At 47.8% G+C, this 14,532-nt stretch overlaps 1 protein-coding gene across 6 annotated transcripts in view; it reads left to right on the top strand.

The window, feature by feature from the left end:
* TNRC6B (trinucleotide repeat containing adaptor 6B) overlaps positions 1-14,532 on the top strand; it is a 167,657-nt gene that overhangs the window by 125,952 nt on the left and 27,173 nt on the right. For 5 of the 6 annotated variants that reach the window (XM_039914022.1, XM_039914020.1, XM_029078919.2 and 2 more), the window contains 5 exons: positions 621-3,014; positions 4,629-4,787; positions 8,419-8,594; positions 12,190-12,264; positions 14,277-14,322. In XM_039914022.1, coding sequence (XP_039769956.1) covers positions 621-3,014; positions 4,629-4,787; positions 8,419-8,594; positions 12,190-12,264; positions 14,277-14,322 — 2,850 coding nt within the window. The remainder of the gene's footprint in view (positions 1-620; positions 3,015-4,628; positions 4,788-8,418; positions 8,595-12,189; positions 12,265-14,276; positions 14,323-14,532) is intronic. The other variant, XM_029078920.2, reaches the window with a different exon arrangement.

Here is a 14,532-nt window from a genome sequence, read left to right on the forward strand (position 1 = left end):
GGCATGTTTGTTTTACCCGGCACCAAGGATATGTGTGAGTCACCACCTGACCGGGCCCCAATATGCTTCTAAGGTGAAGGCGAACAGTGAATTTACGGACCGGAGACGAGCACAGGCCAGGTCTGGAACCAAAGTGAGGTCCAGATCTTCAGGCTCTCTCTTGCTTCTTTCAGGATAAGGCCTGAATGTGGCAGAGAGTACGCTTGTCACCCTTCCGGTGACTCCCCTCCTCCTCCGGCGTCTCTCCACTCCCTCGTAGGACTAACTTTCCCTAACAGCTTTGTAGTCCCAGGGAGAGTGGGTCTCTGTAGCTGGGCCAGCCGCGTCCGGAGACTCTGAAGAGGAGCACCTTGGGGCCCCAGCCTCAAGTTCAGAGCCCCCCGGAGGCGGCCCATAGTAAGTAACGCACCCGAAATGTGCCCCAGGGATCGAGCTAGCGCCGCGGCCCAGAGGCTCCTTAGGTTCCCTTCCGGGGCCATGAGAGCCAATAACGGCTCTCTGCCTCGGCGTAAGTTTTTAAGCGAATGCCACGGGGCCAGCTGAGATGCGGAAGGGTGATTGTACTGTTTCGCTGACTGACTGGGGAAGGCTGGCAAATGATCGAGTGACTTGTTTTTTAGATTCAACTCTTGGAGGTGCTGCTGCTTCAAATTATGCAAATTCCACTTGGGGCCCGGGAGCCTCCTCCAGCAGCGGCGCCACCGCCAACCCAACTCACATCTGGGACAAGGTGATTGTAGACGGGTCTGACATGGAAGAGTGGCCTTGCATTGCCAGCAAAGACACTGAGTCTTCTTCCGAAAATACCACCGACAACAACAGTGCCTCGAACCCTGGCTCCGAGAAGAGCGCGCTGCCAGGAAGCACCACTAGCAACAAAGGAAAAGGAAGCCAGTGCCAGGCTGGAAGCTCTGGGAACGAATGTAATCTTGGGGTCTGGAAGTCCGACCCCAAGGCTAAATCTGTTCAATCTTCCACCTCTTCTGCGGAGAACAACAATGGACTAGGGAATTGGAGGAACTTAAGCGGGCAGGATAGAATCGGGCCCGGGTCTGGCTTCAGCAACTTTAACCCAAATAGCAACCCATCTGCCTGGCCGGCACTGGTCCAAGAGGGCAGTACGAGGAAGGGGGCATTGGAACCCGATAACAATAACGCCAATGCCCAGGTTAGCACAGTAGGTCAAACGTCCAGGGAACAGCAGTCAAAGATGGAAAATGCGGGTGTTAATTTTGTTGTCTCTGGCAGAGAACAGGCTCAAATTCATAACACTGATGGACCAAAAAACGGAAACACTAACTCCTTGAACTTAAGTTCACCAAACCTTATGGAGAATAAGGGAATGCCCTTTGGGATGGGCTTGGGGAACTCCTCCAGGAGCACCGATGCCCCTTCGCAAAGCACTGGAGATAGAAAGGCGGGGAGTGTTGGATCTTGGGGTACAGCTAGGGGGCCTTCTGGAACTGACACCGTCTCTGGACAAAGCAATTCTGGAAACAATGGGAACAATGGAAAGGATAGAGAGGACTCCTGGAAAGGAGCGTCCGGTCCGAAATCGACTGGGTCAAAAAGTGACTCGTGGGAGAACAATAACAGGTCTACGGGTGGTGGGTCTTGGAACTTTGGATCTCAGGACTCTAATGAAAGCAAATGGGGTGAAGGGAACAAAATGGCATCCGGGGTCTCTCAGGGAGAATGGAAACAGCCGACTGGGTCTGAGGAGCTGAAGATTGGAGAATGGAGTGGTCCAAACCAACCAAATTCTAGCACTGGAGCATGGGACAATCAAAAGGGCCACCCCCTCCCTGAAAACCAAGGCAATTCCCAGGCTCCCTGTTGGGGAAGATCTTCCAGCTCCACAGGAAGTGAGGTTGGAGGTCAAAGCACTGGAAGCAACCACAAAGCGGGAAGTAGCGACAGCCACAATTCTGGACGCCGGTCCTACAGGCCCACGCACCCTGATTGCCAGGCGGTTCTGCAGACTCTGTTGAGCCGAACCGATCTGGATCCCCGGGTGCTATCGAACACAGGCTGGGGCCAAACTCAGATTAAGCAGGATACGATATGGGATATTGAAGAGATGCCACGGCCCGAGGGGAAGGCGGATAAAGGGACTGAAGGGTGGGAGAGCTCTGCCACACAGACAAAGAACTCAGGGGGCTGGGGAGACGCACCCAGCCAAAGCAATCAAATCAAGTCTGGATGGGGTGAGCTCTCAACCCCTACAGAGTGGAAGGACCCCAAAAACGCAGGAGGATGGAACGACTTCAAGAACAACAACTCCTCCAACTGGGGAGGAGGAAGACCGGACGAGAAGGCTGCTTCTTCTTGGAGCGACAATTCCAGTAAGGATCAGGGGTGGGGAGGAAGACAGCCGAATCAAGGATGGACCTCTGGAAAGAACGGCTGGGGAGAGGAGGTTGAGCCCACCAAGAACAGTAATTGGGAAAGTTCGGGAAACAAACCCGGATCAGGTTGGGGCGAAGGAGGGCAGAACGAGATCGGGACTTGGGGGGGTGGCGGCGGCGGGGGGGGCGGGGGCGGGGGAGGCAGCGCCAACTCCGCCTCCAAAGGCGGATGGGAGGATTGTAAGAGAGCGCCGGCCTGGAACGAGACCGGTAGACAGCCGAATTCCTGGAACAAACAGCATCAACAGCAGCACCACCAACAGCAGCAACAGCAGCAGCAGCAGCAACCACCTCAACCGGAGGCTTCGGGCTCGTGGGGAGGGCCTCCGCCGCCACCGCCTCCCGGCAACGGGCGGCCGCCAAATCCCAACTGGAGCAGTGGGCCGCAGCCAGCGCCCCCCAAGGACGAAGAGCCCAGTGGGTGGGAAGAGCCTTCCCCACAGTCGATCAGTCGGAAAATGGATATCGACGACGGCACTTCGGCCTGGGGAGATCCGAACAGTTATAATTACAAGAATGTGAACTTGTGGGATAAGAATTCTCAAGGGGGGCAGGCTTCGCGAGAACAAACTCTGCCCACTCCCATGACTAGCAAAACCGCATCAGGTAAGGAGCTGTTTCTCTTCCTCAAAATCTTTGGTGTGGATGCGAAGCCGTAGGAGAGGAAAAAAAACCAAAACCGTTCGCAGCAGAATCTCCAGTAGAACGCTGCGAGGATAGGACCTGGCCCACAGGCCGCCTTGGAGCCAAACCCGGGGTGGGGGGAGAGGACCGTGGCTCTCATCCCTTCCGGATTGGGCCACCACCGAGAGCCCCGAGGTTTGGGAGCTCAGAAACACTCAGGAGTTATCTCGCTCTGGCCGGTAGCGTAACGGGTTCCGAGTCCCACTTTCAAACTGGGCTTCGAAGCTCGGGCAAGGTTACCACCGGATACGATCAAGATTTAGAAGTCAGTGTGAGCCCAGTGGCCCCAATAGGAGGAAACGGCAGACTCACAATTTTGGACCACGCAAGGCTCCCGACCGTCTACGGCTTAGGGGCCGGACTCACTGTTCCCGAGGCAGAACGCTTTTAATCGCTACGGCTCAGGTCTAGGACTCAGAAGATTTTCCCTCTGCCCCCGCCCCCAGCCCCCGGGTGGGCCTGCCACCGGCTGGCTCCGTAACCGAGGTTTTTAATCGTTTAAAAAAAAAAAAAAAACCTTTCGGCTCGGTGCCTACTTCCACCCGAGGATCTGTACCGCCGGCTTCCTCAGGTCACGGGACCGCCGTAGCCGTGCCTCGAAGCTTGTCTAAATTGCCCACAGTTTTCCTAGGATGAGGGGGCTTCATGTCTGATGGAACCCCGTGCGGAGGAAGGCTCGCGAGGAAGCCCACCCGGGCCGACGCCGCCCTGCGTGGGCCCGACTCTTCTTCCGACATCACGTCACGTTCTATCTAGATAGACGTGTGTTGTCGGAAGGACGCCCCCGATTCCCAAAAGGCATCCCAACCGGAGCACGTACGAGAGGACGGAGAGAGCCTCTCCTAAGGTGCTGGACGTTGATCTCTCCCCTTCCCGGGAACAGAACTCCTTCCCTCCAAACCCTGGAGCCTCCCTACCGTTGTTCCCTATTGTTCATTCCCCCCCTAACTGTTCCCCTTCGCCTGGCCAGAGTCGGGATCCCAAGTGTTTGCATCTTCAATAAACATTCCAAGTCGGTGATTCACGAGGGGACCGTCTGTGTTCTTGGTGTCTGCGTTAACGCGGCCAGGGCCCGCCATATTTAGAGCACCTGGTGTGTCGTGTCTAACCAGATAGCGGTTGAATCATCGAGTCTGACCCAACCTCTCAGCACCTGCTGAAACGGGGCTCTCTGGCAGTTAAGGTGTCTGTTGGTAACCGTTAAATTCTGCAAGCCTCTGAGATGCCACCAGCCTCTCGGCTCTCCTTCAGTTTGGTGGAGCGTTGCGTGGCATGCGAAAGTGAGGCTACTTTTTGTTTTCCCTTCCCAAAAACATCAAATCACCCGTCGCTGAGTGAATACAGTAGTGCTGTTACACTCCCACAATAGAGTATGAGGCCTCTGAGGTATGAGCGTAACTGTATTTAGGCCAACATTTCTTCAGGTGACTCAGGGTCGCGGGGGGGGCTGGGCCGAGGCGGGGTTGGGGGGGTGACTTAACACTTCACAAATGGCTCTGACCGCAAAACTCTCTCTCTCTCCCCCTCTCCTCGTAGTCTGGAGCAAAAGCACACCACCTGCTCCAGATAATGGTACATCAGCATGGGGTGAGCCGAATGAAACCAGTCCTGGATGGGGTGAGATGGACGATTCAGGAGCTGCAACCACGGGCTGGGGAACTACACCCTCTAATGCTCCAAATGCCATGAAACCTAGTGAGTACAGGCCGGAAGGCCTCCTTAGCCGGGATCTCCCCGTCTGTTTTGGGTGGCTGACGGTTTTGGGGGAGGACCGTCGTGTCTCTTTCCTCTTAAATCTGGCGTATCCAGTCAGTCGGACCGAGCTCCAGAAAAGGTTGAAGTTTGCTCACTTTAAAATGGCGAGAACTTTTAAGGTCAAGGAAAACGGGTATTTTTGATGAGTCCCCCAGATGGATTCCAGTTATTATTATTATTATTATTCCAGTACTTTGTAATTAGGCTGTTCATTTCTACCTGCCCCTCTCCTTCTCTCCCAGTTCCGCGTGACAAAGTTGTAGGTAATTTTGGCTGCGGCAGCCGTAAATCCCATCTCCCAAAAACTAGTTTTTGGCAACAGCAACAGGCAGTCGGAATTACCCCACAACAGGTTTTGGCGGCAAAGCGGGCACCCAGGAGCTGTTAAATGCCCTTGTTGAGCCCCCGGTAGAGCTCTTTCATTTACCGGTGGGTCCCTTTGAATATGGGAGTGATAGATTAGACTGTAAGCCCGTCAAAGGGCAGCGACTGTCTCTATCTGTTACCGATTTGTATATTCCAGCGCTTAGTACAGTGCTCTGCACATAGTAAGGGCTCAGTAAATACGATCGAATGAAAGAATGAATCGCTGTCTCTCAAATTCCACTTATAAAGGGTTTTCATTGTACCTGCTCGGCAGTCATTAAAAGTGATCAGGGCTAGATGGTTTCTACCCAGCAACATTTTTGCCCTTCCCTTCCTCAAGCCCGCTTACCTACAGAAGGACAGTGACGTCTAAAAGAAAACCAAGAGCACCTAGCGTATTTACTTATATTGCTGCCCATACTCACCCACGATTTTTGTCTTTTTAAAGAATGGGTGGAGAAATTGTGAGGGTTATGTTAGAATTAAGTTTAGCGAGGAGGAGGAGGAGGAGGAGAAAAAGGAGGAAGGGAAAGGTAAAGGGTCACCTAAGATTGTATGTCTTTCTACCTTTGCACCCTCCAAGGGCAGTATAGAATTGGCACCCAATGAACTGATGCCTCCTCCCCCAGAGGTGAGATGAAGCTCTACTCCCAGTGTTTTCTTATCCTTTTCCCTCTGCTCCCTGACCCCACTGCTATCACTGCTTTAAGTGGGGCAAAAAAAATATCCAAAATCAGGGTATTTATGCAGGATAATATGGTCTGTAGTCAAGTAAATCCATTGCTTCCTTTATATTCTGGTAATTTGTAGCCCATTCAGTAGCTGCAGCCAATTCACCCTCACAGCATTTCTCACTGAGATCTTGTTAACTGAATGTGATCATTTTAGTTCGACTGCCAATTTCCAATGGTTCGCCTCTAAAATTTTTTCCACTACCGTATGTGAGTTCTGATGAAAGGCAGTAGCCACTTGATGAAATTGCATTAACTAATTATGCATTGTACAACTCCACATTTTTACACCACAGAAAAATTCCATTAATTTATATTGGTGCTCCATCATAACTCGCTCAAATTTGAATCAGGACCAAATTTCCCTCAGAGAATTCTCAGGGCAATTTGGACCACCTAATGCCTGGGGAGCGCAGTTCAGGCCCAAAAGAGGATGCTAGAGATGGTTGCTTGCGGCCTCCGAAGCGTGGACTTAATGCTTCCTTACCTGGTTACCTGACGCTGATTCCTTCTAAGGGTCAGCGGGCGGCTGAGGCCAAGCTGATGGTTGACACGGGCGCCCCCCGATCCTTTACGACATTTGCAAAAGTCTCAGTTTCTTGAGAAGTGGCCAGACTGTAGTCCAGGAAGAACCACTTATCTTCGCTTGGGGGTGAGAGAGCTGCATAGACCTGGGCCTGTTGTAGGCCAAGCTTGAAATAGGCAACCGGGGCTGGATAAACTGAATGAACAGTGCTCCTCTTCCCGTTCTTTAAGCTCCCATCTTGGCAGAATCAAGAAGGCATAGTAAGGAGAGGAGAATGGGGTTCATGTCCCCTGGATAGGGCTGGGGAAGAAAGCAAGGGGATCGAATCCGGTCTCGGTCCCACGCTTGCCTCTCAGGTTCTGGCTCTGTGGTTCCAGTCCAAGGTCGTGGAGAGAGGATCGTGAAGCAGACAGATGTGAATTTTCTTTCTCCTACCCTACAGTTTGTTGAAGCGGAAAAGAAAAGCTTCTGTCTAAGTTTCCAAGAATTGATCCAGGGATGTGGTTACGGAACTAAGCCGTTTGTAGCTGCGTTAATGCTACTGAAGTAGTAAAGTAGCTTAATTATGTTCGGTGCCATTTCTACAGATGGAATCCTGGAATACATTGTGTTGCATCAGTAAAACATTTATGCATACGGATAACCCAAGAAAATTCAGGCATTTCATGGAAAAATGTTCTGTGAAATCTAAAATATTGGACCTGACACCTGGAGGGGGAGGGAATTATTTATAAATTATCTGTTCATATTAATGTCTGCCTTCCCCTCTAGACTGCAAGCTTGTTATGGGCAGGGAATGTGTTTGCTAATTCTGTGGTGCTCTCCCAAGCATGTAGTACAGTGCTCTGCACATAGTAAGCGCTCTAAATACCACAGACTTATTTGTATTAATGTCTGTCCTCCCCTCCAGAAGACTGTAAGCTCGTGGGCAGGGATCTTGTGTACCAATTCTGTTAGTTCTTAGTTTAGTGCTCTGCACACAGTAAGCACTCAAATGCCATTGATCGATGATTGACTGTAAAAAAAAAAAAAAAAAGCTGATCTGATAGGCCCAGATAACGAATATCTGTTAACCCATCATATTTATTGAACACCTACTGTGTGCAGAGCACTCTACTGAGAGCTTGGGAGAGAACAGTACAACAGAGTTGGTAGACAAGTTCCCTGCCCAGAGAGTTTAACAGTAATAATGATGATTGTGTTACTGGTTAAGCACTTATTTTGTGCCAGGCACTTTACTAAGCGCTGGGGTGGATCCAAGCAAATTGGGATTTGCTGCTGCTTCAGAGTTTACAGGCTGTACAGATTCCCTAGAGTTGAGGTTTAAGAGACTGGCCTAGAGTTTCCCTTTGAAACTATTGGTTTCCGGACCCTTCCTGCCAGGGAGCCTTTTTTTAAGTAGCTAACTTCATTTTAAAGACTCTCTTTAGATGAATGTTTAAAAGGAATTCTTTTTCCTCTGTCTCTGTAAGATAGGAGAGGAAGTAAATAGGACTTCATGATACTCAAGGCTTGGGAGTCGAAGGGCAGTAAAGAACTCTGTGCCCTTCAGGGAGGCTGAGCAACCAAAATGTTGCAGCATGGCCTTGTGGATAGAGCATTAGCCTGGGAGTCAGAAGGACCTGGGTTCTAATCCCAGCTCTGCCATTTGTCTGCTGTGTGACCTTGAGCAAGTCTTTTCACTTCTCCGGGCCTCAGTTACCTCATCTGGAAAATGGGGATTAAGACTGTGAGCCCCATGTGGGACAAGGGACTTTGTCCAACCTGATTAGCTTGTATCTAAGCCGGGGCTTAGAACGGTGACCGGCACATAGTAAGCGCTCAACAAGTAACAGAGTTATCATTGTTATTATTAAGAAGGCATTGTGCAACCGGAAATCAGTAGAGAGGAACAGAGGTATTTTTGACTGCGGTTTCTGACTTTTGTGTTGAATTGTTTCCCTTCAAGATTCCAAATCTATGCAAGATGGCTGGGGGGAGAATGATGGGCCGGTCACGGGGACCCGCCATTCCAGCTGGGAAGAAGAAGAAGATGGAGGAGTCTGGAACACCGCGGGCTCTCAGGGAAGCGGTTCCTCCCACAACTCGACCAACTGGGGCCAGGGAGGAAAGAAACAACTGAAGGTAAAAAAGCTTTATTGGGGAATGGATGATTCCAGCAGCAGTAATAGTTGCAGTTAGTAGTATTAAGCACCTGATGTGGGTAAATAATAAATAATAATGTTGGTATTTGTTAAGCACTTACTATGTGCAGGGCACTGTTCTAAGTGCTGGGGTAGATACAGGGGAATCAGGTTGTCCCACATGGGGCTCACAGTCTTAATCCCCATTTTCCAGATGAGGTCACTGAGGCACAGAGGAGTGAAGTGACTTGCCCACAGTCACACAGCTAACAAGTGGCAGAATCGGAATTAGAACCCATGACCTCTGACTCCCAAGCCCGTGTTCTTTCCACTGAGCCACGCTGCTTCTCTAAATAAATAATAGTAAAGGAATAAATAATAATATAAATAAATAACAGTAAAGGAATTGTATGTAGCATTTAAGGGGAAAACTGCCTGGATGAAAATTAAGACCCAATCCCCGAGGGAGTTCACGGTCTAAGAACAAGAAAAGAGGGTTGGCAACGGACTCATAAAGAAAGGTGAAACAAGTAATACAAGGACAAGAATAAAACATTGTAGGAGCTACAGAACGTAGTGACCAAAGGATAATGATTGTGGTATTTGTTAAGCGCTTACTATGTGCCAGGCACTGGACTACACACTGGGGCAGATACAAGCAAATCAGGTTGGACACAGCCCTCACACTGGGCGGATACAAGCAAATCAGGTTGGACACAACCCCTGACCCACGTGGGGCTCATAGTCTTAAAGGAGCAGTTTCAGTCTTTCTTATTGTCCCCTTCCCCTCCAGGCAAGGCTATTCAGAGTTTTTTGCACTTTGGGCTGTGTTGGTGAGGTGATGGACAGCTTCTCCTTGTTCCCAGGGGCCTCCTGGCCAGAATCAATCGGTGGACTTGAGGGAGCTCTTTTTAATTTTTTTTATTGTTACTATTATTTCTTTTTAATTTAAGCCCTATGTCAAACACTGTTCGAAGCAGTAGGGTAGATACAAGTGAATTAGATTGGACACAGTCCCTATCCCGTGTTGAGCTCACAGACTAAGTAGGAGGGCGAAGAGGAGAACTGAGGCACAGAGAAAAGTTGAGCGACTTGCCCACAGTCACACGGCAAGCAGTTGGCAGAGCCGGGATTAGAACCCAGGTCCTCTGACTCTCAAGCCCGTGCTCTTTCGACCAGGCCGTGCTGCTTCTCTTGCCGTGCAGAGCGCTGTTCGTAGCAGTTGGGAGAGTACATTGCAGTAGAGTTGGCTGACATCCTCCCTGCTCATAAGGAGTTTAGTTTTAAAAGCATATCTCCTCCCAGAGGCCTTCTCCGACTAAGCCCTCATTTCTTCTTCTCCCACTCCCTTCTCTGTCACCCTGGCAATTGAATTGGAACCCTTTTATTTACCCCTCCCTCAGTACCCACAGCACATATGTGCTTGATTTATATTAATGTCTATCTCCCCCTCTAACCAGTAAATTGGTTGTGGTCGGGGAACGTTTCTACCAACTCTTATATTGTACTTTCCCAAGCAACCTCTTAGTGTGGTGGTTTGCACCCCGCAGACACTCAGTAAATGTTTGATAGTGGGAGAAACGCTTCACGCTGCAGTTGTCTGGCTGGCCTTGGCCCTTACGTGACTGAGCCTAGTCTTTTATTTATTTATTTTTTAATTATCTTTATTCAATTTTATTTTTCTCTGCTCCAACAGAGCCTGTTATATTTTGAGAGAGTTGCATTTTTCGAGGTGGGGGTAAAGTGATTTGTGGCAGTACTTTTTGAAACGACTGCAAAGGTATAACCGTACTGCATAGTGAAACTTAAATTGGGTTTTGTCATTTGGAAAGCATGTTCACTGGAGACCCATTGCACCAACTTCTTGTAAAAAGGCTCAAGATTATTTTGAGGGGGAGAGAGGAGTCTTGTAAGAGTAGCCCATTCTGCAGTTTTCACAGGGGCAGAGTCCAAGAAGTGCAAAGTAAAAAGTAATAATGGCATTATATCCTACCAATAAGTACAGCTGGGTTCTAATCCCATCTCTGCCATTTACCTGCTGTGTGACCTTGAGCAAGTCACTTCACTTCTCTGTACCTCAGTTTCCTCATCTGTAAAGTGGGGATTAAATTCTCCTCCTCCCTCTACTGTACTATCATTATGGACAGGGAACGTATCTGCTAATTTTGTTGTATTGTACTGCCCAAGTGCTTAGTACAGTGCTCTGCACACTGTGACCGTTCAATAGATACAATTAATAGATAGGGACTGTGGCCAATCTGATTAGCTTGCATCTACCCCAGCGCTTAGTACAGTATCTGGAACATAGTAAGGCCTTAAATTCCATTAAAAAAAATAATTTTATATTGGGTTTCCATCAATCTCCTCTTCCTTTTGTGTCTGTAAGAGAAACTGCTTTTGCAGATTCAGCCTCAGCTTGGTAACTCTGCCATGTTCAAGGCAGCAGGTGGATTTCTCAGTGGTCAATGTTAGACTTCCAGGGCCCCCCAGGCTCCCATTTCAGAATGCATTGATAGTTTCTCTTTTGACCATTTTTAGTCTCTCAAAGAGTCTTAATACTTGAAGTTTCGTTTCTATTTTATATTAATTGACGTTTTAGCATGCACATGTTCTCTTTGACAATATTATTATGTGTTTTGAAGAAGCGTTTTTGTCTCCCCTATTCACAAAAACAATCTTCTAGAAAACTTTCCTTTCTGCTCACTTTGTATCCTTGAGCTGCCGATTCTGCTTCTGGTTTTGTTTTTCAATTATTTGCAGAATCACAATGGGACCCAACTGAAAGCCAGTTCAGCACAGGGTTGATTGCAAACGAAGCAGCTGAAAGAATGGAAAGTTACAGGAAAGCCCACTTCAAATAATAGACGGCCAATTTGCCGTTGTAGTTTCGATTTGCAGTAGTAGTTTTGCTCAAAGAAGGTTTCTACTTAAACAGACTCACTGAGCAGTTATAATGCAAGTTTACCTGACAAGAGAGCCCTGTTTTTACAATAATACCTGCTTATAGCCAGGACCTTTGTTTCCCCCAAAAGAGGCAAAATTGGGTTGCAGAGAATATAGAGATTGCTCCAGTCGTAAAGCTGTGGCTTGTAAAATGTTATTTATAGAAAGCCTGATATCTAATCTGCACGACTCGAAAAGTACACACTCACCGACTGTACTGGCTATTTTGAATCAGTCTGTGTTCGTGTGATCTGAATAGACTGAGGTGGGCCTCAAACATATTTACCTTGAAACCTCTTTGTAGCGATTTGAACGTGGCAAACAGTCCTTTTTATTGCCAGAGTGGTGTTATTCAGAAGGTGAATTTTGGTGAGCTTTTTCGGGTCGATAATTTTGTAGCTCAGGGAAATGTGGCGATGCGAGATTTCCAGTAGACTGAAGTCAGTTGTCATTTGGCCTGTCCTGAAACTCCATTTGCCTCTGTCCCAACTTCCTGATAAGGAGATAAGTGGGGTGAGGCTGGAGCCTCAAGGGAAATGACCAAGATAGATGGAAGACTAAACAAATATCATAGGGGGAGGACACTGTGGTTCATGGGTTTGGGCTAGTGAAGAACTATTTTCCAATTCTGAAATCCTCTTTCATTTCTTTAGTGCTCACTGAAAGGAGGAAACAACGATTCATGGATGAACCCTCTATCCAAGCAGTTTTCAAATATGGGATTGCTCGTAAGTTTTCCCTCAAGTGTTGAACATTCACCTTTCTCCCCTGGTAGAATCCTTAGATAAGGGCCATGGCTGGCAGAAACCACTAGGTATGGTTTGTGATTAGGTAAAATTTATGGTCTAGTGATCGGGTAACTTCTAATTATGTAATTTAGTCTTAGTACCCTTCCATCTGTGCTTCCCCACCAAAGTTTTACAACATTTAAATTTGGGGGATTTTTTTTTTAATCAGTTAAACTTCAGAATATGATTTTGCTTTCTTCCTCCAGGCAAAAAACCTTAGATTGCTGAAGGAGTTTTTCTGGCCTCTACTGTACCAGATTAAGATTACTCCTTTGTTTGCCTCCTAGGCTTCCCCCAGGGCCAAACCCCCCCCCCCCCCCAAAACCCACAAGTTTGTGCATAAGTATAATGGGATCACTTGTGGGCCTTTGTCCTTTTGGGAATGTTTTGGAGACACTATTCCTCTCCAACAGAAAACCAAGTTAGGTTGCCTGCACCTTTCAAGATCTAATTGCTCGTCAAGTCACAAGAACGAGCGGGGTGTCAGCAACAGGTGCTATTCCCCAGAATTTGATCCCTGGACCACTGGAACCAGAGGATCAAGGTAGAGTTTATTTTTTTAAAACAGTTGTTTGTTATTTCTGCCACTTAATAATATTTTCTAGTAATTATTGCCCATATAAAAATTGTAGTCCGAAACCTTGGTGTTGTCCTCGACTCATCTTTCACATTCAACCCACCTATTCAATCTATCGCTGTATCCTGGCTGTTCTACCTTCACAATGTCGCTAAAGTCTACCCTTTCCTCTCCATCCAGACTGTTAACATGTTAATCCAAGAATTTATCCCATCCCACCATGATTAGTGGTGACCTCCTTGCTGACCACCCTGCCTCCTGTCTCTCCCACTTCAGTCCATATTTCTCAGCTGCCCAGATCATTTTTCTGCAAAACCATTCAGTCCATATGTCCCCATTCCTCAAGAACTTCCAGTGGTTGCCCAGTCACTTCCACATCAAACGGAAAATGCTTTCCATCGGTTTTAAACCACTCAATCACCTTGCTACCACCTACTTACCTCCCTGATTTCCCACTACACTGCATCCCACACACTTCGTTCTTCTAATGCCAACCTACTCAACTACTTCAATCTTGTCTCTCTCACACCTAACTTTTCACCGACACCCTGCCTCTTGCCTGGAGCGCCCTCCCTCTTCTTATTCGACATTCATTCTCTGTACCTTCAAAGCCTTATTGAAGGCACAAGTCTTCCAAGAGGCCTTCCCCAACTAAGCCCTTCTTTCCTCTTCAGTCAATGAGTGGTGTTTGCTCTGCACTTATTATGTGCAGAGTACTGTTCCAAACATTTGGAGAATACAATACAGCAGAATTAGTGGAACCGTTCCCTGCCCAGAATGATCTTACAGGCTACAGGGGGAGACCGACATAAGTATGAATAAATAAGGTATAATAAATCATTTAAATATATGTACATAAGTGCTGTGGGGTCGAGGGTGAAGCAAATATCAAATGTTCAAAGGTCACCGGTCCAAGGCCATAGGTGACCCAGAGGGAGAACGAGTCGCCGGGGAAAGTACGGCTTTATTTTCTTCGTTCTGTGTTGCCCTTGCACTTGAATTTGCACCCTTTATTCACCTCTCTTCCAATTTCATAGCACCTGTGTACATATCCATAATTTATATTAATGCCTATTACCCCCTCTAGACATATAAGCTCCTTGCGGTCAGGGAACTCTGTTATATTGTACTCTTCCAAGTGTGCTTACTCTGAACACAGTAAATACTCAAATATGATGAACTGATTAATTGTGTTTGGTGATTGAATTCAATTAATTGAGATTCCTTAAGCAAGCCCAGCCAGTTAGTATGTTTCAGGTTTGATAGGAGGCTGTCTTCCTTCGTTTAGATCATGCTTGGGATGTACACCTGCAATTCAGGTACTTGCATATTTAGCCGTAATGGACTGAACTCTTGTTTTGTTTTCCTTTTTCAGAGTCAACCTGAGGACAATCCGGGCAGTAAAATGGATTTGTCTGTCGGTGTGTATCACTTCATTAAGATGACTATGATCCCTTGTTACTCTACGTGTTGTGTTGTGAAGTTGGGCTCACCTGGGCTTGCCTTTAGCTAGAGGTGGAATGCTACACTGTAAGCTGGCACCCCTGCTACATAAATAGCGTCGGTAGTATGCCTTTGCCAGGATGTAGCTTCGAACTGTAAGAAGACAACAGAGAGAAGCAGTGCGGTCT

This window comes from Ornithorhynchus anatinus, chromosome 14 (genome assembly GCF_004115215.2).
Source record: "Ornithorhynchus anatinus isolate Pmale09 chromosome 14, mOrnAna1.pri.v4, whole genome shotgun sequence".
NCBI lineage: Eukaryota > Metazoa > Chordata > Mammalia > Monotremata > Ornithorhynchidae > Ornithorhynchus > Ornithorhynchus anatinus.